Source organism: Rana temporaria, chromosome 6 (genome assembly GCF_905171775.1).
Source record: "Rana temporaria chromosome 6, aRanTem1.1, whole genome shotgun sequence".
In the NCBI taxonomy this organism is placed as follows: Eukaryota; Metazoa; Chordata; class Amphibia; order Anura; family Ranidae; genus Rana; species Rana temporaria.
This window is the reverse complement of record NC_053494.1, coordinates 126,483,040-126,506,820: the sequence shown is the minus strand read 5'-3', so window position 1 is coordinate 126,506,820 and position 23,781 is coordinate 126,483,040. Positions and strand designations below refer to the sequence as shown.

General features: G+C 43.7%; 2 protein-coding genes across 2 annotated transcripts in view; one reads left to right on the top strand and one right to left on the bottom strand.

Moving 5' to 3' along the window:
• C6H2orf80 (chromosome 6 C2orf80 homolog) overlaps window positions 1-8,033 on the bottom strand; it is a 55,804-nt gene extending 47,771 nt beyond the window's left edge. Inside the window, exons 1-2 of the mRNA XM_040357325.1 lie at window positions 7,950-8,033; window positions 621-682 (exon numbers count right to left, since the gene is read on the bottom strand). Of these exons, the coding sequence (XP_040213259.1) occupies window positions 621-661 (41 nt within the window). The 5' untranslated portion in view covers window positions 662-682; window positions 7,950-8,033. The remainder of the gene's footprint in view (window positions 1-620; window positions 683-7,949) is intronic.
• A 4,828-nt stretch (window positions 8,034-12,861) lies between these two features.
• SGO2 (shugoshin 2) overlaps window positions 12,862-23,781 on the top strand; it is an 80,440-nt gene continuing 69,520 nt past the window's right edge. Inside the window, exons 1-2 of the mRNA XM_040357324.1 lie at window positions 12,862-12,959; window positions 22,202-22,362. Of these exons, the coding sequence (XP_040213258.1) occupies window positions 22,227-22,362 (136 nt within the window). The 5' untranslated portion in view covers window positions 12,862-12,959; window positions 22,202-22,226. The remainder of the gene's footprint in view (window positions 12,960-22,201; window positions 22,363-23,781) is intronic.

Below are 23,781 nucleotides of genomic sequence, written 5' to 3'. Positions count from 1 at the left end.
ACAGCGGGCTGAAGCACGTTGTCAGCTGCCACCCAAGAGTCGGTCCAGGCTGGGATGAGATTGCGACAACCTGGTTGGGATCCCCCCACAACCATGGACCTGGTTCAGCCTTTCTCTCTATAACTATATTTTAGACAACTCTTATCCCTTTAATAATTTAGTTAGTTAGTTTATTTGCACAACAGAGATTAAACAATTGACACTGCAGCTTTGGCAAAAAGAGTCACAAAACAACCAACATAGAAAAACAAACACAAGAATGTAAATCTACTTGTTCCTTAGGAGAGTTGAAGTCCATCTCCTACTCAGGGAACCGGAATTATGAAATGCAGTATGAACACATACTGTATCTTCTGTATATCCCCGGTAGTTGAGGCCTTTGGCCAACAATTAATCCTTACATTTTGCAAGACTCATATTCATAGTCATACTGCAGAACAATACAAAGATACAAATAAATACACAAACATGGGATTATAAACCCCGTATGGCATCTAAAAGGTTTTCTCATTAGGACAGTATTATCATGTTTACTCTACATTGGTGTTTGTGAAACTTTTATCCCCCCGCAGAAACAAATACAGACCTTACAGAAGATGCGAGATGAAGTAATGACTTACAGAACTTTCTCAAGCTCTTTTCTGAGGCGTTTTCTTTCCATATGTGTTTCAGAGCCCGCACCCTGTCAATGACAGTGACAGCATAAGTGGAAATATTATGACAATAAAACATTTAAAGGGGGTCTTTCTAGCCTATTTCCCTTACTTATGTCACTAATAGGACACTTGGAGGGCACCAAGAACCCTGACGAATGTTCTACCTCTTTCCCTATCTAAGGCCTAAAGCCTTGGGTCCATAGGTGTGCGCAACCTATTGCATCAGGGTGTGCACCCCAAAGCTCAAACACAAATGCATGTGTGTGCATATGTATGTATACTGACAGCGTTAGTAGAGCAATGGACGTCATCAGTAGGGCAGAGATTGGGGTCAGTAGGGCAGCGGATGGTGCCAGTATTTTTTTTTTTCATTATTTTATTTATTATTTTTTCCCAACATTTTTTTTATCTTTTTTCTTTTTTAGGAGCCCCGTTAGGGGGCTTTGGTGAAATATCAGGGGTCTAAACAGGGGAAATCTGCACCACACGGGGTGATTAGAGTGTTCCTAGGAACGCCTGGCAAACCCTGCTCACACACCTATGAGTAGGGGAGTCGGCGGTGTCAGTAGTTTTTATTTTTATCATTTTAGTTTTTATTATTTTAATTAAAAAAAATTATTTAAAAAAAAAATTAAGAGCCCCGTTAGGGGGCTTTGCTGAAATATCAAGGGTCTAAACAGGGGAAATCTGCACCACATGGGGTGATTAGGGTGTTCCCAGGCATGCCTGGCAAACCCTGCTCACATACCTATGAGTAGGGGAGTCGGCGGTGTCAGTTTTTATTTTTATTATTTTAGTTTTTATTATTTTAATTGTATGTTTTATTTATTTAAAAAAAAAATTAAGAGCCCCGTTAGGGGGCTTTGGTGAAATATCAGGGGTCTAAACAGGGGAAATCTGCACCACACAGGGTGGTTAGGGTGTTCCTAGGCACGCCTGGCAAACCCTGCTCACACACCTATGAGTAGGGGAGTCGGCGTTGTCAGTAGTTTTTATTTTTATTATTTTAGTTTTTATTATTTTATTATTTTAATTGTATTTTGGGCGGTGTCGGTAGTTTTTATTTTAATTTTTTTTTTTTTTTTTTTTACATTTTGTTTTACAATTTTTTTAAGAGCTCCATTTTGGGGCTTTGCTAAAATATCAGGGGTCTAAACACACCTATGAGTAAAGGAGTGAGCGGTGTCAGTAGTATTTTTATTATTTTAGTTTTTATTATTTTAGTTTTACATTTTATTATAAAAAAATATATAATAATTTTTAGGACCCCCGTTAGGGGGCTTTGCTGAAATATCAGGGGTCTAAACAGGGGGAATCTGCACCACACGGGTGATTAGGGTGTTCTCAGGCACACCTGTGCGCACACCTATGCTTGGGTCCAATTTCAAACAAGTTTTCTTTCCGTTTTGTGATCTGATGGTGTCACCGTTCATTTTAAAATTCAACCAACCAAGCCTTCAATTTCCCCTCATGTTGCTACAGAAAAGATTTTGGGCTAGATTCAGGTAGCCCTGCGTAATTTAGTGCGCAAATTAGGGCGCAAGTTCCGTATTCATAAAGACGTAACGTATGTGGGCCGGCGTAAGCCCGCCTAATTCAAATGGGGATGATGTGGGCGTGTTTTATTTAAATTAATGGTGATCCTCAGAGAGTTCTTTGCCATGAGGTGCCATGTTGAACTACCAGTGACCAGTATGAGAGATGAAGAGCGATAACACCAAATTTAACACACCTGAGACCTTGTAACACTAACGAGTCACATGACCCCGGGGAGGGACAATGGCTAATCGGGCCCAATTTGGACATTTTCACTTAGGGGTGTACTCACTTTTGTTGCGTTATTTTGAGAGGACAGCTAATTTTCACTGTTATACAAGCTGCACACTCACTACTTTACATTGTAGCAAAGCGTAATTTCTTCAGTGTTGTCACATGAAAAGATATAATAAAATATTTACAAAAATGCAAGGGGTGTACTCACTTTTGTTAGATACTATATAACATATTTTTTTTTTATGAAAAGTTTAGTGCCCCGAGTTACATAGAACTGACAATTTACGCAGCACTTTACATATATATTGTAGATTCACATCAGTCCCTGCCCTCATGGATCCTACAATCTAAGGTCCCTAGTAGGGATGAGCTTCGAGTTCGAGTCGAACTCATTTTCGACTCAAACATTGCCTGTTCGCCTGTTCGGGGTGTAAGCGGCAAATTCGAAAAGCCACGGAACACCCTGTTAAAGTCTATGGGAGAAATCTAAAGTGCTAATTTTAAAGGGTACTATGCAAGTTTTTGTCCTAAAAAGTGTTTGGGGACCTGGGTCCTGCCCCAGGGGACATGTATCAATGCAAAAAAAGTTTTAAAAACTGACGTTTTTTCGGGAGCAGTGAATTTAATAATGCTTAGAGTGAAACAATAAAAGTGAAATATTCCTTTAAGTTTCGTACCTAGGGGGGGTGTAAAGTAAGCATGTGAAAAAGCGCATGTTTCCCGTACTTAGAACTGTCCCTGCACAAAGTGATTAAATATAAATAATGCGCTAAAAAACAACTAATAATGTGATTACAATACAAAAGATCAAGTGAAATCAAGATAACTGAACGATGGATACACACAAGTATCCAACAATGTGAATATCTGGTGAAAAACATCAAATGCACATAACGAATAAATAATAATGTGTCCACATATAAGCAATCACTGCAGATCATCTACTGAGAATGCATAGCCAGCAGCGTGTAAACACAGCACCATAAATAGATGTCAGTCTTGCAATGCGAGCAATGAGATGTAAAACAAATATCCAGCTTCCCCTTCACTCCATTCAATTCCACAGCACATGTGAAAGAAAGAGACAAGATAGCATAATACTATAACACATGGGGAAGCCAATGCGATAGGTAAGCTGATACACTCACAAATTCCCCTTAGACTTAAAGCCGCTCAGTAACACATGAGATCCTCACTCGGTGTCATGATCTGTGTCATGACTCTGGTCACCTGCTGGTGGCACTGTTCCCTCCAGTAACAGGGGTGCAGTTCTGGTGGCCACCAGCAGGTGTCGCCCAATATAGATTTGCACAGGTATTTAAGCCCGCCCTAAACTGGAGTTCAGGGCTTCAGTATTTTGCTTGTCAGTCTGTTCCCTGCCTGACCTGTTAGCTGTTGCCCACCTGTTCCTGCTTCGCTCCCTGCCCTGGACCCTGTCGCTTATTGACCCCGGCTTGTATTTTTGGACTTTGCTGCTCTCTCCTATCCTTGACCCCTGGCTTGGACCTCGGACTTGCTTATGTCTTATCCCTGCATTACCTGCTTAGTGGTTTTTGGTTGCTGTGTCACGCTTGCTTTCTTTGATTGTTTTTCACGTGTGCTTTAACTTTAATAAAACATATATTGTTCACTATCTTGGTGCCTGTTTCCGTTAGTGCAGCCCATTGACCTGTACCCAGTACTCGGATGCCTGCGTGGGCATCCCCTGACATAATACTGAAGCCCTGAACTCCAGTTTAAATACCTGTGCAAATCTATATTGGGCGACACCTGCTGGTGGCCACCAGAACTGCACCCCTGTTACTGGAGGGAACAGTGCCACCAGCAGGTGACCAGAGTCATGACACAGATCATGACACTCGGGAACTCCGATGGTCTCGTCACGATAGGCTCCTCCCCTACGTGTTGCATCACTGGTCAATGTGACTTAATCATGGGTAATCATGGGTAAAAGATTACCCATGATTAAGTCACGTTGACCAGTGACACAACGCGTAGGGGAGGAGCTTATTGTGACGAGACCATCGGAGTTCCCGAGTGAGGATCTCATGTGTTACTGAGCGGCTTTTAGTCTAAGGGGAATTCGTGAGTGTATCAGCTTACCTATCGCATTGGCTTCCCCATGTGTTATAGTATTATGCTATCTTGTCTCTTTCTTTCACATGTGCTGTGGAATTGAATGGAGTGAAGGGGAAGCTGGATATTTGTTTTACATCTCATTGCAAGACTGACATCTATTTATGGTGCTGTGTTTACACGCTGCTGGCTATGCATTCTCAGTAGATGATCTGCAGTGATTGCTTATATGTGGACACATTATTATTTATTTGTTATGTGCATTTGATGTTTTTCACCAGATATTCACATTGTTGGATACTTGTGTGTATCCATCATTCAGTTACCTTGATTGCACTTCTTTTGTATTGTAATCACATTATTAGTTGTTTTTTAGCGCATTATTTATATTTAATCATTTCTTTTTTTGGTTTGGTCACCATTCACTTAATGCAGCTTTTTCACATTTGGTTATTAATTTATGTGTTGTAATTTAAGTTTTAGTAGCGCTGTGTTTGTTTACATTCCCTGCACAAAGTGTCATTTCTGAAAGAAAAAAAGTAATTTAAAACCGGACTCGCGGCTATAATGAATTGTCGGCTCCCGGCAATTCAGAGAGAATTCATTCATTAAAAAAAAAAAAAAAGCGTGGGGGTCCCCCCAAATTCATTTGCCAGGCCCTTCAGGTCTGGTATGGATATTAAGGGGAACCCGCCGTCAAATTAAAAAAAAAATTACGTGGGGTTCCCCCCAAATATCCATTCCAGACCCTTCAGACCCTTGTTTTTTTATTAATAAAGGACTTTTTTCTACGGTGTGTGTGTGTGTGTTTTTTTACAACTATTTACACTTCCTTCATGAAATGGTAGGGGTACAATGTACCCCATTACCAATTCACATAGGGGGGGCAGGACCTGGGGGTCCCCTTTGTTAAAGGGGTCTTCCAGATTCTTATAAGCCCCCCGCCCGCAGACCCCCACAACCACCGGGCAAGGTTTGTGGGGATGAGGCCCTTGTCCCCATTAACATGGGGACATCCTCCCCATGTTGAGGGCATGGGGCCTGGTACGGTTCAGGAGAGGGAGGGGGCGCACTCTGTCCCCCCTCTTTTCTGCGGCCGTCCAGGTTAACGTGCTCGGATAAGGGGTCTGGTGTGGATTTTTGGGGGAACTCCACACCATTTTTAAAAAAAAATTGGGCTGGAGTTCGCCTTAAAATCCACACCAGACCTGAAGGGTCTGGAATGGATATTTGGGGGGAACATCATGACATTTTTTTTTTAATTGACGGCGGGGTTCCCCTTAATATCCATACCAGACCTGAAGGGCCTGGTTATTGAATTTGGGGGGACCCCCACGCTTTTTTTTTTTTTATGAATGAATTCTCTCTGAATTGCCGGGAGCCGACAATTCATTATAGCCGCGAGTCCAGTTTTAAATTACTTTTTTTCTTTCAGAAATTACACTTTGTGCAGAGACAGTTCTAAGTACGGGAAACATGCGCTTTTTACTTTACACCCCCCCTAGGTAAGAAATTTAAAGGAATATTTCACTTTTACTGTTTCACTCTAAGCATTATTAAATTCACTGCTACCGAAAAAAACTCTGTTTTTAAATCTTTGTTTGCATTGATACATGTCCCCTGGGGCAGGACCCAGGTCCCCAAACACTTTTTAGGACAATAACTTGCATATTAGCCTTTAAAATTAGCACTTTAGATTTCAAATGTTCGAGTCCCATAGACTTTAACAGGGTTCTAAATTTCACATGAACATTTGGTGTGTTCGCAGGTTCTGGTGCGAACCGAACAGGGGGGTGTTCGGCTCATCCCTAGTCCCTAGTTCGCATTCCTACATGCACATACTAGGCAGGAGACAATTAACCTACAAGCATGTCATTGTAGTGTGGTAGAACACCAGGTAGAGACAGTGAGAGAATGTAGATCAGGGGTGTCAAACTCAATTTCATTGTGGGCCGCATCAGCATTATGATTGTCCTCAAAAGGGTCGGTTGTATCTGTAAGATTAGATGTCCAGCGCATCCCCTCCCCTTTACATTAGCTGTCAAGAGCCACCACACCATCAGAAGTCCACCACTCTCCCTTACATCACAGTGCACTCCTTTTCCTTATGCTGCTGCTGGGAAGAAGCTGGATGCATTTCTTGAAAGTAGAAAGTAAGGGTCTGGAGTAGGACCAGAGGAGGGCTGGAGCTCTCCTGCAGCTGCAGGAGAGGTGCGAGGGCCACATGAAATAGCCTGGAGGGCCGGACTCGGTCCGGGGGCCTTGTGTTTGACTCCTGTGATGTAGATAGTGCTGTGGTTGGTGGGATTCAAACTGACGACCCTAGTGCTGCCAGTCAGAAGTGTTCAGCAGTTCAACTTTAACCCTCCAAGTGCTGAATTTATGTAAAAAACAAATGTTTAGCACTATGGGCAGCATGATCTCTATAGCATATCTCAGTTCTAAAATGTAATGATGTGCCATGCCATCCTGTGGCTATGGTTATAAATCGGGCAAATGTTATATAAAGCACCATTTCTCATTAAAAACTGATGTTGACAAATGTCAACAACTGTGATTTGAGGTGGCTGACGCGCAGAATAATGCACAGAGAGATCTGCATGTACATATATACTCTGATGCCGGGTACAGACGAGAGGATTGATCCGCGGATACGGTCCGCCGGACCGTATCCGCGGATAAATCCTCTCGAGGATTTCCCCGGATTTGGATCCGATGGAGTGTATTCACAATCGGATCGAAATTCGCGCCGAAATCCCTTCGCGACGACGCTGTCATATAAGGATACCCACGCATGCGTCGAATCATTACGACGCATGCGAGGGAGGGAATCGGACGGATCGATCCGGTGAGTCTGTACAGACCACCGGATCGATCCGCTGAAGCCGATTCCAGCGGATAGATTTCTTAGCATGCTAAGAAATTTTTATCTGCTGGAAATCGGTCGGGCAAAAAAAAATCCGCGGAAAAAGATCCGCTGGGATGTACACACCAGCGGATCTATCAGCTGGAACTGATCCGCAGATCAATTCCAGCGGATAGATCCTCTCGTGTGTACGGGGCCTAAGAAGCATATTGGAAACGAGTAAAGGCTTGTATTTTAGGCATATAATACACATTAAAATATGCATCTAAATATAGTTCCTAACAGCTAAATACAGTCACATCTTTAATGTTATCTTTTTTTCGTGGCCCGTGGCACTGCATAGACTTTTATGGGTGCCTTACATTTGTAGAATGCATGTTAATTTAAAGCACTTCTTAAAATGATGTTTTGCAGTGGGAATAACAAAGTAAAAGGAAGAAACAGAAATCTAAATAAGGCCACGTATATGGTCAAGGCTCCAAATACACACACATACATCTATATCTATATATATATACACACTTTACAAATCCAATGCAATAGACAATGTCAATAGGGAAATTGTAATATTTTCTTACCCGGTTAGTAGAACCAGTTTCCCTGTTCTTCTTGTGCTGCTGCGGCTTACTGAAGAAGCAGCAGATAATGGTAGCATGCTGTTTTTTTTTTATCGTCTTATGTTGCTATGAAACCACATAGCGTATTGCACAATACACTTGAGCTGTCTGTGAGCTGTAAAGCCTGCATTATATTACCTGCTTTATATATCCTCATATTAGGTTTCTTGAGCCAAAGGGAAACCTGAGACCATGGTGCTTTTGCATACAATAGGCAAAGCTGCTTACAGTTACTTCAGTGTAAACTTTAATGGTCACGTGTCCCCGGCATGTCGTTTCTGGCGTAAAGGAATAGCTTAGGAAGCTTTTAGGACTTGTGACTCAAGGGAAATTGGACACACTGAGGAACATTTCAAAAATATTGCTTTGTGCATTTTTTCCCCCCTTTTTCTTTAACGTTTGCTCATTCCTTGGCAATGAGAGAGAGAAGATGCAACTCTGTAGGAAAGAAGAACAATTGTTTTTGTAACATAGTAACATTTCCTGTAATCACTTTGATTGGCTAATTATGATGATCAAATGACAACGAACCAACTAATTACTATACAATAGTGCCGCTGGGGAATCCACAAAGACCACTCTTAAAGGGGTTGTAAAGGTTCATCTTTTATTTTCTAAATAGGTTCCTTTAACCACTTAAGACCCGGATCATTATGCAGGTAAAGGACCTGGCCAGTTTTTGCGATTCGGCACTGCGTCGCTTTAACTGACAATTGCGCCGTCGTGCGACGTGGCCCCCAAACAAAATTGACGTCCTTTTTTTCCCCACAAATAGAGCTTTCTTTTGGTGGTATTTGATCACCTCTGCGGTTTTTATTTTTTGTGATATAAACAAGAATAGAGCGACAATTTTGAAAAAAATTCAATATTTTTTACTTTTTGCTATAATAAATATCCCCAAAAAATATATGAAAACATTTTTTCCCTCAGTTTAGGCCGATACGTATTCTTCTACATATTTTTGGTAAAAAAATTGCAATAAGCGTTTATTGATTGGTTTGCGCAAAAGTTATAGGCCTGGATTCACGTAGCACTTACGGGGCGTATCTCGAGATACGCCGCGTAAGTGTAACGATGCGCCGTTGTATCTGTGCGCTGTGCCCATAGAACTAGATACGCCTGAAAATAGGCTTCTCACGACCGACGTAACTTGCCTACGCCTGCGTATCTTGGGCGCATATTTACGCTGGAGGCATATGGGAAATTCGATTCCCATATGCAAATGAGTGAGATACGCCGATTCACGAACGTACTTGCGCCAGCGCATTAATATACGCTGTTTACGTAAGTCGTACGTCCGGCGTAATGTTCAGCCTCATAAAGCAGGGGTAAGTCATGTTAAGGTATGGACCAGGGAACAGTCGTCATTTTTAACGTCGTTTACGTAGTAGTACGTGAATAGGGCTGGGCGTAGGTTACGTCATGTCGTAGGCAGTGATTTGACGTATCTAATGGAGTATTTACGACGTGATTCTGACGCATGCGTACTGGGATGCGTCCACGGGACGTCGCATGCGCCGTACGTTCGGCCCATCATTTGCATGGGGTCACGCTTCATTTAAATGGATCACGCCCACCTTTCACCTACTTTGAACTATGCGTCGATCTACCTGAATCCGGCCCATAGTGTTTACAAAATAGGGGATAGTTTTATGGCATTTTTATTAATAGTTTTTTTTTTACTAGTAATAGCGGTGATCAACAATTTTTTTTCATGACTGCGACATTATAGCGGACACATCGGACACTTTTGACACATTTTTGGGTCATTTTCACAGCGAAAAGTGCTATAAAAATGCACTGATTACTGTGAAAATGACAATGGTAGTGAAGTGGTTAACCACTAGGTGGCGCTAAGGGGTTATGTGTGCCCTAAGGGAGTGATTCTTACTGCAGGGGGGTGTGGCTGTAGGCGTGACGTCACTGATCGTCATTCCCTATATCAGGGAACAGACAATCAGTGTCACTGCCACAGTGAAGATCGGGGAAGGTGTGTTTACACACACCTCTCCTGTTCTTCAGCTCCTGTGACCGATCGCGGGACACTTACCTTTTCCTTCCTTTTCCTAATGTTGGATAGCATGCTTTAGGCCCCTTTCACATGGGGCGGATCAGTAATGATCCGCCTCCGTATGCTCTGTTTGCTCAGTGGGGATCGCTCCGTTGATCCCCGCAGAGCTGGCGGATGACATACGGTCCGTGTTCATCCGATCCCCCCATAGGGGGGAGCGGAGAAAAGACAGGGCGGTCCCTGCACACTGTGCAGGGACCGCCCTGTCTTTTCTCCGCTCCCCCCTATGGGGGGATCGGATGAACACGGACCGTATGTAAATAGGGTAAATAGGGTTTTCTTCCGTCTGCAGAATCGGATCATTGGGGAGGCGGACGAGATCAGGTGTCAGCGGATGTTCATTCTCTGACATCCGCGATCTCATAGGGACCAATGTATGTCCCTTTTTCATCCGCAAACGGATGGATGAAAAAGCGGACATACGGTCCGCACGTGTGAAAGGGGCCTTAAAATTTTCCCACAACAAATGTGTGTTGTTTGGATTATCCTCCTTCGGACAAAACCTTCAAAGTACAAACACGCCTACTAAGAAGCAATGCTAATCATAACACAACATTAGCAGAAGTTGCCCGAAGGGTGGCACTAAAGAGCTGAAAAACCACATAAGTTTGTGTTTGTTGGCCGACAATTATTTGCCGTTTGTATGCAAGACAAGTTCATGGCCAACGCCCTTTGGACAAAAGTCCTACACTTCGTCAGCGGAACATCAGATCATGTGTACCAGGCTTTACACAAGAATTACACTCTCGCATTTTTTCGCACGCATACGCATACCTAGTCACTGTTCTGTAGGAAATACCATGCACATGCGCATATCTGCACACCAGACATGGAACAGGGATTCCCTGACAACAGGATCAATCAAATCTCCCTAAAAAAGATCATGGAACGCGTTTCAGGGAAATATCTCCTCTTCATCAGCATATCTGACAGCTACACCTCCGAGGATTAACAAGAAACAATCTGTTCAGTGGCTGTTCTGGGGAACATTATGAAACATTCACAATTCATTACCAACAAGGTATTAAACTTCTAAGGCTCACAGGGATTAAAAAACACAATTTATACAGGCATTGAGCGTTTTTAACACTGCTCTGAGCAATATTGCGGTAAAAACATATATGCGTTTTTGCCGCATTTTAGATGCGTTTCCAGTGCATTTTCTGGTTGCCTGCACATGGGAAAAACGAATATGTGATTCAAAAATGTACCAAAACCTTAAAACACGGTGTGTTATTGGTGCGTTTTTGGTGCTTTTTTGACACATTTTTCAAAAATTTCAATAGGGAGCTGTGTTTTTGCAAGAGGTGCAGCATGCAGGACTTTTTTTAAAACGCACCACACCCGCAGCGCAGTGATGTGAAGAGTGCCTTAGGATTTAAAGGGAAACATTTTCTTGCATTTTTCTTGCAAGGTAAAAATGCAGGAAAAAGCATCAGTGTGAAAGGGCCCTTAGCCTTATGCCCTGTACACACAACCGGTTTTCCCGTTGGAATAAACTATGCATACACCCGGTCACACCAAAATCTGCCCGTCAAGAACGCGGTGACGTACAACACTACGACGAGCCAAGAAAAATGAAGTTCAATGCTTCCGAGAATGCGTCGACTTGATTCTGAGCATGCATGTTTTTTAGTACATCGGAATTACATCCAGACGAACGGAAATGCATAAATCTATCTGCGGTGATAGAGGGGTGACAGGAGAGAGTGGGCAGCGCTCCTGCGCCCTCTATGGATGCACCGCCGCTGGTCCTTATTTTAAAAGTCAACAACTATAGTAATTGTAGCTGCTGACTTTTAAAAATAAAAAAAATGGCGGAACTCCACTTTAAGTGCTGCCTATTAGTGCCCATCAGTGCCACATATCAGTGCCACATATCAGTCCCCATCAGTGATGGAGAAAAACTATCTGTTTGCAAATTTTATTTTTTTAAAGTGCTGCATGACCGTGCAATTGTCATTCAAAGTGTGACAGCACTAAAAGCTGAAAATTGGATGGGCAGAAAGGGGGTGGGTGAAAGAGCCCAGCAGGTAAGTGGTTCATGATATTACATTTTTGGTGGACATCAATGGGCTGAATCACTATCTGGCTTTGCCTATTTCTCAGGCAGCCCATCTGTGACATCTCACCCACAGACTTCTAGGTTTTCTGCTCCTAGACCACACGTCCATACCTCCCAACCTTTTTAAGATGGGGGTGACCTATCAGCAAAAGTATGGACACACCCCTTGCCACGCCCCCTTAAAGGAGAATTGAACAAAAAAACAACATTGGTTAAACCCACAAGTGCTTTTTTTTTTTACCACTACTATTCCTTTATATTGGCTTTCGGAATTTACACATGCAGCAATTTAGAAATCGAATGATAGGTTTAGCGCTGGGAAACACCTTTTGATAGATAAAAAGTGTATTTTATATACAATTATATGGATCAGAACAAAATGAGGGACAAATGAGGAGGAATGAGGGACAGAGGGACATTGCTCCAAATCAGGGACATCCCTGGAAATCAGGGACAGTTGGGAGCTATGCACACGTCACTCATTCTACTTTGCTGCATTGACTCATCTTGGCTTCTGGTAAATCCTTTATATATTCCAAAATCCATGTGCATTCAGATTATCGCACTGTCAACTATATAGATATGCTTTATCTTACAAATAAAACATGTGAAGAACATCTACTAAGAATCCTCCATGCGTTCTGTTTCCCATAACAAACATGGCTGACGGTGGCATCACGCTCACAGACGAACACGTGACCCGCTTGCGCCGCTGAAACCACGCCCTGTGAAGGTACGTTGTCTTTCTCATTGCGCATGCGTCCGGGCCGGGCTCGAAATTTGAATTTACAGGACGGAAGTAACGGTGGCTGTGAATAGGACAGGCGCGGATTCGGTATATTTTGCGTTCATGTCTTGTCCTCGTCTTTGTATCTGCATTGTTCGTGTTGTGTGTGCGACCTTTGTCACTTCCTGTTCTTCTAGGATATACATAGCACAAACCAGAGGATAAATGGGAAAGGGCACATAGCAACAAACCGCATTCGTTTCCATGAGCTGCTGCACTGAAATCCTATTGGTGGCTGTCACATATGGGGGGAGAGGGGGTCCCAGTGTTATTTCATTGACTGCTGTGTTATTGAGGGCTGTCACCAGGTATGATAGGATGAGGGCATAGACCTAATATTGATATGACTGATCCCCCCCCCCCCCCCCCAGTAATCAGCCCTGTGTTGCCCAGCAAGCCAGCGATTGGGTTTCTATAGAAACGCAAGACGTCTTCTTCAGTTTGGCGCTTCCCCCCCCCTGCAGCCTCATGGGTTGTAATTGAATTCAGCCCTCCCGTCAACTTTCAGCTTGTCAAAAATCAGTTTCAACCAATAGGGCGCTAAGCTGAGAAGCATGTCTCAGGACTTAGGTTTCTATGGAAACACAGGGCCAGATTCACAAAAGAAATACGCCGTCGTATCTCCTGATACGCCGACGTATCTCTGTTTTAGGGCCGTTCTAACTATGCGACTGATTCATAGAATCAGTTACGCACAGATAGCCCTAAGATCCGACAGGTGTAATTGAATTACACCGTCGGATCCTAGGAAGCAATACTTCGGCCGCCGCTGGGGGGAGTTTGCGTCGTAAACCAGCGTCGGGTATGCAAATTAGCAGTTACGGCGATCCACAAAGGTTTTTCCCGTCGTTACAAGTTTTAGATTCCCGTCGCAAATATAGGGCTGCTATTAACATGTTGTAAAATTACTCCACCATGTTAAAGTATGCCCGTCTTTCCCGCGTCGCTTTTGAATTTATTTGTTTTCCCGGCGTAAGTACGTTACCCACGACGCAATTCTCAACACGTCGGCGCGTCGTAATTTTGCACAAAGCACGTCGGGAAACTTGTGACCGGAGCATGCGCAGTACGTCCGGCGCGGGAGCGCGCCTAATTTAAATGGTACCCGCCCCATTTGAATTGGGCCGCCTTGCGCCGGACGTGTTTACGATACACCGCCGCAAGTTTCCAGGTAAGTGCTTTGTGGATCGGGCACTTAGACTGAAAACTTGCTGCGGTGTAACGTAAACGGGTTACATTACACTGCGCCGCAGGTACGAGAATCTGGCCCACAATCATTATTGGCGTAAAACTGCTTCTTTTTTTTTTTTTTTTTTCGAAAAGGCCGGCAGGGAACATCTGTTTTTATGTTTAATCGCCTACTTATCTTTAATGACTTGCCCCCTGGAAGATCCCCCCCCCCCTTTTATGACCAGGCCATTTTTTGCGATTTGGCACTGCGTTACTTTAAATGACAATTGCGCGGTCGTGCGACACTACCCAAATAAAATGCATGTCCTTTTTTTTTCACAAATAGAGCTTTCTTTTGGTGGTATTTGATCACCTCTGGCTTTTTTATTTTTTGCGCTCTAAACAGGAAAAAAAAAAACAACAATTTTGAAAAAATAACAAAACAATGTTTTTTATTTTCTGCTATAAAACATATCCAATAAAATAAAATCCCAATAAGTGTATATTGATTGGTTTATCAAAAGTTATAGCGCCTACAAACTATGGGATATTTTTATTTATTAATGTGTTTTTTGTTTTTACCAGTAATTGCAGCCATCAGCGATTTTCTAGCGAGACTGCAGTATTGCGGCAGACATTCTGACACTAACACAGTGATCTGTGCTAAAAACCTGTCACAGTACTAATGACACTGGCTGAGAAGGGGTTAACATGACAGCAATCAAAGGGTTAACTGTGCCTAGCCAATGTTTTGGAATAATAATAAACCGTGTGTAATATTGCTGCGGAAATAACGTATTAATACTTGTGAATGAACTTGTCACAAAAAAATATAATGACTTTCCAAAATGTCACATCAAATAATAATGAATCTTCAATACACCATCTACTGTATATAAAATAGAACTATCCAAGTGAAAACTGATGGTATAAACAATGTAGAAAACAGAAGAAGGGGGGGAAACAATAATCCGCACAGCCTGCGCTCAAAAATTGTCTTCATAAACACAGTGCGTGTAGCTCTTTAACCACTTCAGCCCCGGACCATATTGCTGGTCAAAGACCAGGCCACTTTTTGCGATTCGGCACTGCGTCGATTTAACTGACAATTACGCGGTCCTGTGACGTGGCTCCCAAACAAAATTGGCGTCCTTTTTTTCCCCCACAAATAGAGCTTTCTTTTGATGGTATTTGATCACCTCTGCGGTTTTTATTTTTTGTGCTATAAACAAAAACAGAGCAACAAGTTTGAAAAAAAAATGAATATTTTTTTACTTTGCTGTAATAAATATCCCCAAAAATATTTAAAAAAACATTTTTTTTTCCTCAGTTTAGGCCGATACATATTCTTCCACATATTTTTGCGTAAAAAAAAAATCGCAATAAGCGTTTATTCATTGGTTTGCGCAAAAGTTATAGCATCTACAAAATAGGGGATAGTTTTATGGCATTTTTATTAATATTTTTTTTACTAGTAATGGCGGCTATCATCGATTTATTATCGGTACTGTAACCTTATGGCGGACACTTTTGACACATTTTTGGGACCATTGGCATTTTTATAGCGATCAATGCTATAAAAATGCATTGATTACTATAAAAATGCCACTGGCAGGGAAGGGGTTAACACTAGGGGACGAGGAAGGTGTTAAGTATGTTCCCTAGGTGTGTTCTAACTGAAGGGGGGGTGGGACTGACATTGTATGAACAGCGAACAGTAATTTCTCCCCCTGACAGGACCGGGAGCTGTGTGTTTACACACACGGCTCTCGATTCTCGCTCTGTAATGAGCGATCGCGGGTGCCCGGAGTTGATTGCGCCCGCCAGGTGTGTGTGTGTGTGTGTGTGTGTGTGTGTGTGTGTGCCCGCGCCCCTATTGGCTGCATAGTGAGATGACGTATAGCTACGTGATCTCGAGCAGCCGAGCCGACCTGCTGCTGTATAACTGCGGCGGCTGGTCGGCAAGTAGTTAAATCCTCTCCGTGCCCCCCACCCTTGGCAAACTGTTCACCATCAGCTTGTGAAATGCACGCTTGCCTTCGTACAAGACCCAAGAATGGGCCAACTAGGCAATATCTAGGAAGTAATCTTCCACTATATTGCTCCTTGGGTAGTTGGTTTCCACACAAAGGTATGGTGCCTTAGTACTGCAGCCAGCTCTTCTCCGCAACCAATACACCGTCTGTCTTTCTTCCATTTTATTACACTGTGTTAGGTGCTTTTACTAGGGAAAGAAATAAAATGGATTCCCTGCAGGGACACTAATTTCATCCCTTCTGCCCTGTCAGAACTGAGACCTGCCTTTTCTACATAGCCAAATTGCAGTTCTGTCTCTCTAACGATCGGCGTGTGCCGCGCACCCGCTGCTAAGCTTCTGCTGTGTGTAATCGCAGTAAAAGTGAGCCGCCAGCATCAACCCGAAACTGTCAGTTCACGTATAAATAAAAAGCACAGGTGCCACTCTGTAGCAGTAAAACTGCTATAGAACGGACCTGAAGCGGTTAAAGCAGAAGGGAAGTTCAACTGATCCTCCTTTTCCACTGTTAGAACTTTTTTTTTGGGGGGGGGGGGTGTCATGAGGGGACCTAGTTTTGTCAGGTACCTGCTCTTGCTTCCATTAGAATTGCTTATGTCAGGCATGTCCAAAGTCCGGCCCGCGGGCCAATTTCGCCCCCCCCCTGGTGATTTAATACGGCCCCCCTGGGGATTTGGATATAAATATTGTTTGTGGCCCCCAGGGCCACAAAAGATATATACCGTATTTATCGGCGCTGCCTCGGAGGGGACAGGGAGGGACAAGTGCCATCAGATTACATAAAGAGAATCTCCTGTTGATCCTGTTAGCTGAGTACAGCTGCATCTGTAATAGGAAGTCCAGTCTCCTGGGATGCCATTGAATGACCGTTCTGTCTATAATAGGAGGCGGGACTTTGTATTAAAGAGGTAACCGAGTAAACAAGAGATTCTCCTGTTTGTAATCTATCGGCACTCATCCCCCCTCCATGTCCCCTCCGAGGCTGCAGATGGGCATCAATCAGGCTGCACTCATGGCACATGGTGAGGCTGCATTCATGGCACATGGTGAGGCTGCATTCATGGCACATGGTGAGGCTGCATTCATGGCACATGGTGAGGCTGCACTCATGACACATGGTGAGGCTGCACTCATGACACATGGTGAGGCTGCACTCATGGCACATGGTGAGGCTGCACTCATGGCACATGGTGAGGCTGCACTCATGGCACATGGTGAGGCTGCACTCATGGCACATGGTGAGGCTGCACTCATGGCACATGGTGAGGCTGCATTCATGGCAATGGTAAGCCTGTGCGTGTTATAAATACGGTATATCCAAATAACACACCCAAGCTCATCCTTATTCCTGAGCAGCGCTCTGGGATTCGTTGGGGCCACAAAAGTGAATCCAAATAACACGCCTGAGTTCATCTCTTCATCACACACAGCCATAAAGGCAAGAGAATTCTTGTTGGGCAGTGCATTAGTGATCGGCCGAACACTCTTAGACCGAATTTTAATGGTTCAAAGTAGGGTTGTCCCGATACCGAGCATTTGCCCGAGTACTTGTACTCGGGCAAATGCTCCGATGCCTAATCCGATACTTTGTCGAAGGTGCTTCTGTCCCCCGCCGTGTACAGCTTCTGTGTGTCCCCCGCCGTGTACAGCTTCTGTGTGTCCCCCGCCGTGTACAGCTTCTGTGTGTCCCCCGCCGTGTACCGCTCCGGTCCCCGTCCATACTCTATTCCTGTACCCAGCAGTGCTGTGCATCAGTACCCCTCCATGCTCCGCATCGGTCCCCCGCCGTGCTCTGCTAGTGTTTCCCCCGCCGTGCTCTGCTAGTGTTTCCCCCGCCGTGCTCTGCTAGTGTTTCCCCCGCCGTGCTCTGCTAGTGTTTCCCCCGCCGTGCTCTGCTAGTGTTTCCCCCGCCGTGCTCTGCTAGTGTTTCCCCCGCCGTGCTCTTCTCCGGTCCTCCGCTCCTCTCTGTGTACCGCTCTGGTCCCCGCCGTCCTCCACTCCCCTCTGTGTAGCGCTCCGGTCCCCCGCCGTGCTCTCCCCCCCCCCTGTCCTCGATCTGTCAGGATGGAGAGCGGAGGAAGGAGCCCTTTTCTGAATGAACAGTCAGTGATCACTGACTGTCCATTCATAACTGAGCATCGTAACTGTGTTACGATGTCTCAGTTTATGAATGTAGAGGAGCCGCTGTCTCCTTTACATTCATTTACAGTGCAGTTGAGCCTGCAGAGAAAGGGACTGGGGAATCTGTGTCCTTATCTCCTCTTTGAGACAGAGAAAGGGACTATCAGGGGTCTGTTAAGACCCCCAATAACTCACCAAAGCCCCCCCAACAGGGCTGCTAAAAACAAAAAAAATTATTGTAAAAATAATAAAGTTAAATAAAAAAAAAAACTGACACCGCCCCCCCAAAAAGAAAGCTGTGTGTGTATGTGTGTGTGTATGTGTGTATGTGTGTGTGTATATATATATATATATATATATATATATATATATATATATATATATATATATATATATATATATATATATATATATAGTAAAAAATGAATTGTAAAAAATAACTGACAGTCCAAGCGTCAGTACTGCATATTAGTGCCACTGTCAAAATAACATTTAAAAAAAAGTATCGGTAATCAGCGAGTACTTGAAAAAAAGTATCGGTACTTGTACTCGGTCTAAAAAAAAGTGGTATCGGGACAACCCTAGTTCAAAGAATGTCAGGCAAAATGGTCGGCCCTCACGCATGTTCACTTCATCAAATCTGGCCCTCTTTAAAAATAAGTTCGGACACCCCTGGCTTATGTGATCCTAGCAGAAGTTTTCCCCCAATCCCCAGCTGCAACCTCCTGGAAGCCGTGAGGGTGCAGGCTTATTCACAGGGCACAACTCCGCTTGTGTATGCGGAGTGTTTGTAGCTGCTGACTTTCATTTTTTTTTGTCAAAAACAACCTCTTTAAATGCTTCTCTACAGTCACGTGACCACTTGGTGGCCCTCCTCTATTGCATGGGGTGCTGGGGGCAGAGGCTCCCAATGGTGAGGACTGGGATATGGGACAGGAAAAGCCAATGTCAAACACTCTTTCCCACCCTATTAGGCCCCCAGCTGCCTATGTTATCAGCTGCATGACGGTGTGGATAAAAGTGTTTTCAGAGTGACTCTATGGGAAGCCGCTTCCTATGGCAGCACCCAAGCGGGCTACCTCCCGAGCTGGGCTGTGTGCTTCCATTAACACACACAGTGCAGCTTAACCCCTCCCACCGCTCCTTCACAGGCTGTGATTGACAGCAGCAGGTGCCAATGGCTCCCATGAAAAGGGAGAGAGACGTGCTACTGCTGCTTCTGGGCACTGCACTAGATCTTTTTCGGGGTCAGGTAAGTATATGGGGGGGGGGGGGGCTGGTCACAGAAGTTTTTTTTTTTTTTTAATTGGGTAAAGAAAAACTTCTGCCTTTTTTATAATCTCTTCCTTTTCCTGCCCAGGACTACATGTCCCATGAGGTATTGCTCCTTTCACATTCCCAAGCACTTACTGACATGTATGGATGGTGTACTGAGCTGTATGTGTGCTGCACTGTATTTTCTGATCTGTAAACAAATAACACATTCTGCATGCAGGACAACTAATCGACTGACCAACTAATAACTAATTGATTATGAAAATAGTTGCATAGATCTATTCCCCGAAGTGGGAGCAGATACCTGGATTTGACAGATATCTGCTCCCCCTCTCTTCTGAAAGGTGCCAAATGTGGCACCTGAGGGGGGGGGGGGGAATCATTTCAGAGGAAGTTCACTTTCTGAGTAGTTTTCCAACTATGTGTGAGTAACCTACAGTACAGTGAAGATCTGCTTTAAGGTGAATATTTTTTTTTACTTTAGAACCACTTTAAAGCCGTTCTCCACTCTAAAGTGGAGTCCCGCTGATCGGAACCCGCCCCCCCTCCGGTGTCACATTTGACACCTTTCAGGGGGGAGGGGGGTGCAGATACCTGTCTAAAGACAGGTATTTGCACCCACTTCCGGCCACACGCTACGGGCGAAAGACGGGTTTTTCTGACTTCCCAGCACACAACGGGCGACAGACGGGAACACTCGGCTCCCAGCACACAGCGTGTGAGCCAATCGGTGGGCGCAGCGCGACTCGCGCATGCGCCGTAGGGAACCGGGCAGTGAAGCCGCAGCGCTTCACTTCCTGGTTCCCTCAGCGTGGATGGCGGGGGGAGCAGCAGAGAGACGAGCGATCGCTCGTGCTCTGCTGCGATCAGCGCTGGACTCCAGGACAGGTAAGTGTTCTAATATTAAAAGTCAGCAGCTGCAGTATTTGTAGCTGCTGGCTTTTAATATTTTTTCCCCATGGCACATCCGCTTTAAGGTGGAACTTTACCATAACAACTTGATAAATAATGTTCTTTAGCAAGGACCATACGTTCCACATTAATAATTATGCTGCCAAAAGTAGTGTGTGCTGTAAATTGCCTGCAGCATTACTAGTTTCTTTATGCTGGAGGCTGCCATTTTGCTGAAGCCCAGAGTCTCTCAACAGCAGTAAATCATAAAGTGGAACTAAACCCGTCAATTTATCGGTTTCAAAAAAGTTTAATTATTTGAATGCCGGGATTGCCAACTGTCGCATTTGCTTCAATCCTCAACCAAACTGTCAAATCATCAAATGGCTGGTGTCATAACTGATGACATGTGCAGTACCATGGCAGTTGCAGATCAAACAGAAGCAGCTTTATTGGCTGTAAAGAATAGGAGGGTTTAATTCTGCTTTAAGGGCCAGTTCAGTGTGCTTTTTTTCTGCACAAAATGCATGCACAGTGGTTTCCGTGTATTCCAATGGCTCTAGTTCACACCATGCAGTCAGTTTCTGCACCGGAAACTGACTGTATAGTGTGAACTAGAGCCATTGGAATACATGGACAACACTGTGCATGCATTTTTAGTGCAGAAAAAATGCACACTAAACTGTACGGAACTGCGTTTGGTGTGAACTGGCCCTTAGGCTGTCGGCTGTCTACAAATTCAGCAGTGCCTAAAATTGGAGAGCCACTGAGCATGTGCAGAGCAGCGTTAGACGGTGTATTACTGGGTTTTAGGGCCAGTTCACACCATAGAAACGCATTTATGGTGCAATTTTGATGCAGTCCAGTGTATTTTTCCCCTCCTTTTTTTCTTAACCCTAAATAAGTAAGTGTGTTCCAGTGCATTTTGGATGCATTTTACAGCATTCCAGTGCAGGAAAAATGCAGCATATTCTACTTTTTTTTTTCTGGAACTGCAAGCACTGGTGTTAACTATGCCATTGAAAACCATATAACTTTCCATGCGTTTTTGATGCAGAAAAAAAAGCACTGGACTGCATGTGGTGAACTAACCCTAAAACAGTATAGGGTAGGCACTTATTTTTAATGTTTTGCATAGCTATACCTGCAAAAAAGGGCCAACCTATAGTGATCTAGCAGGACTTAATTTTCTGACTAAAGTTCCACTTTAACAATAAATCAAAGGGGAAAACTAGGTATGCAAGTTAAAAGGTAAGCAGCAATTTATATATATATATATATATATATATATATATATATATATATATATATATATATATATATATATATATATATATATATATATTATATTTTATGTCATGCTATGTGAATGGAAACATGTAACGTATATAAAGTAGGTGTTATCCCAGTTTGGCTGCAAGCGTGAAAATGCACTTGAACCTCCAGATTGTGGAAGGCACATATTATTGCCTCTGCTATGGCATACCACAAATGGTCGTCTGAAGTGACCATTAATGTTCAGGGCTCCATTAGCCAACACCGACATCTGAGGGTTCATGCAGACCGCTCTTCTACAATTACAAAGGATCCTAATGATTGTTAGTGCAGCTTCTTTTGAAAAAAAAATTGTATAGGAACTACTAGAGAGAATCTGATAATCGGCACCAAATGTTTTCTACAAAATGCGATCCTGTTGATGTTTTCCTTGTTGTCGTAGCCTTTGCTTACTGTCAGCATTTTAAAATACTGTCTGGAAACCTGGCCATATAGTCTGATAATATCGAATTGTTTTCTACAGCCTGAATATATGCAGCTTTCAGAGAATGGATCTGGCAAACGCCTCGTTGAGTTCTACGCTCCAAACTGCCAGGGACCGGATGAGGGAAAAATTCAATGGGACTTTGAAGGCCGCAAAGCTTCAAACCTCTCTTGCTTCAAAAATTAAGTCCAAAATCTATAGTAAGTTTTCAAAACACATTAACAAGTGTGACAATAGATTTTCCATTTGCCTGTTTATTTATGAACCTTTTCTGCATTTCTTCACAATGTATCATGTACATCAGTCCCTGCTTCAGAAGGAACGTATAGCCTAATGGTCCCATCACAATCTTATGTACGTATAGGTCAGTTTGACATCAAGTCAGTCAGTCTATTGGTTTGGCTTTTGATTGTGTTAAGAAGTTGAAGCGCCTGACGGAAATCCAGCATGGGGGAACCTAATGAAAATGTCAAAGAGAAAGTGTTGATTATTGGATTTAAAGTGGTTGTAACTCTAAAACAAAAAACTAAGATCCTGTTCCTTTAAGACATGCTATATAGCACAGTGCTTGTGATATGTCATTTTTTCCTTCCTAACGTGTAAAAAAAATCTGGTTGATCTTGCCAGTTACTGTGTCCCCCGACCTCTGCTGACCACAATAATCATAGCTGCTGAGCACTGATTATCGGGGTCAGTTTACGTGCATCCATTATCCGCTGATCACCTCTGACAGTCTCTCCTCCCCGTCATCATGAGAGCGGCTCTCCTGCCACCCCTCTCGCTGCTATTAAGCTGCATAATGCAGCTAATATACAAGTATCCCCTCTGGGCATGCTGCCATCCACTACAGTGGGTTTGTTTTTTAAAATGAAAAGGCTAAATACCTTTTGTCACACAGCAGCTATTCGGTCACATGACCCCCCTGTGCTGGCTGGCCCCGATCTATGCAGATAAGCAGGAAGACCCGAGATTCCCCTGTGCTGGCCAGCCCCGATCTATGCAGAGAAGCAGGAGGGGCCGAGATCCCCCTCTGCTGGCCGGCTGAAGTCATGGGAGTCCCCTCCCGCCTTTTTTCCATAGAGTGGGGCTGGCCAGCACAGGGGGATCACGTGACTGCACAGCTGCAGTGTGACAAAAGGTATTTAGCCTTTTCCTTTTAAAAAAACAAACCCACTGTAGTGGACGGCAGCATTCCCGGAGGGGATACAAAGTCATATTGAGAATTTACAACTTTAAGCTCTGGTCACCAGGCTAATCATTAAGGGAACCATAACAAGTGTTTGTAGCGATGCCCTGGAGTTTTCGAACAGGAGAACCCCTCCCATTATAAATAGGACCCTTAGCCACACTTATGTCTACAGCTCATTCCCAGAGGCATTCTTGCCTCATATCTTTTGCTTCTAAAAAGAACCACAGTGCATATTTTTGAAAGAAGTAATAATTCACAGAGATTTGGTCCTGTTGTTTTAATAATGCTGCTTGATGCTAATGTAGGTTTATTGGCTTTTTCCTATCATGACTAGTTATACCTTTAAAGGGGACTATTTACGTTTATAAAAAGTAGTTACAAGGTCCCTTTAAGCTTGTGCCCCTCTTACTTATACTAAACTTGACAGTGC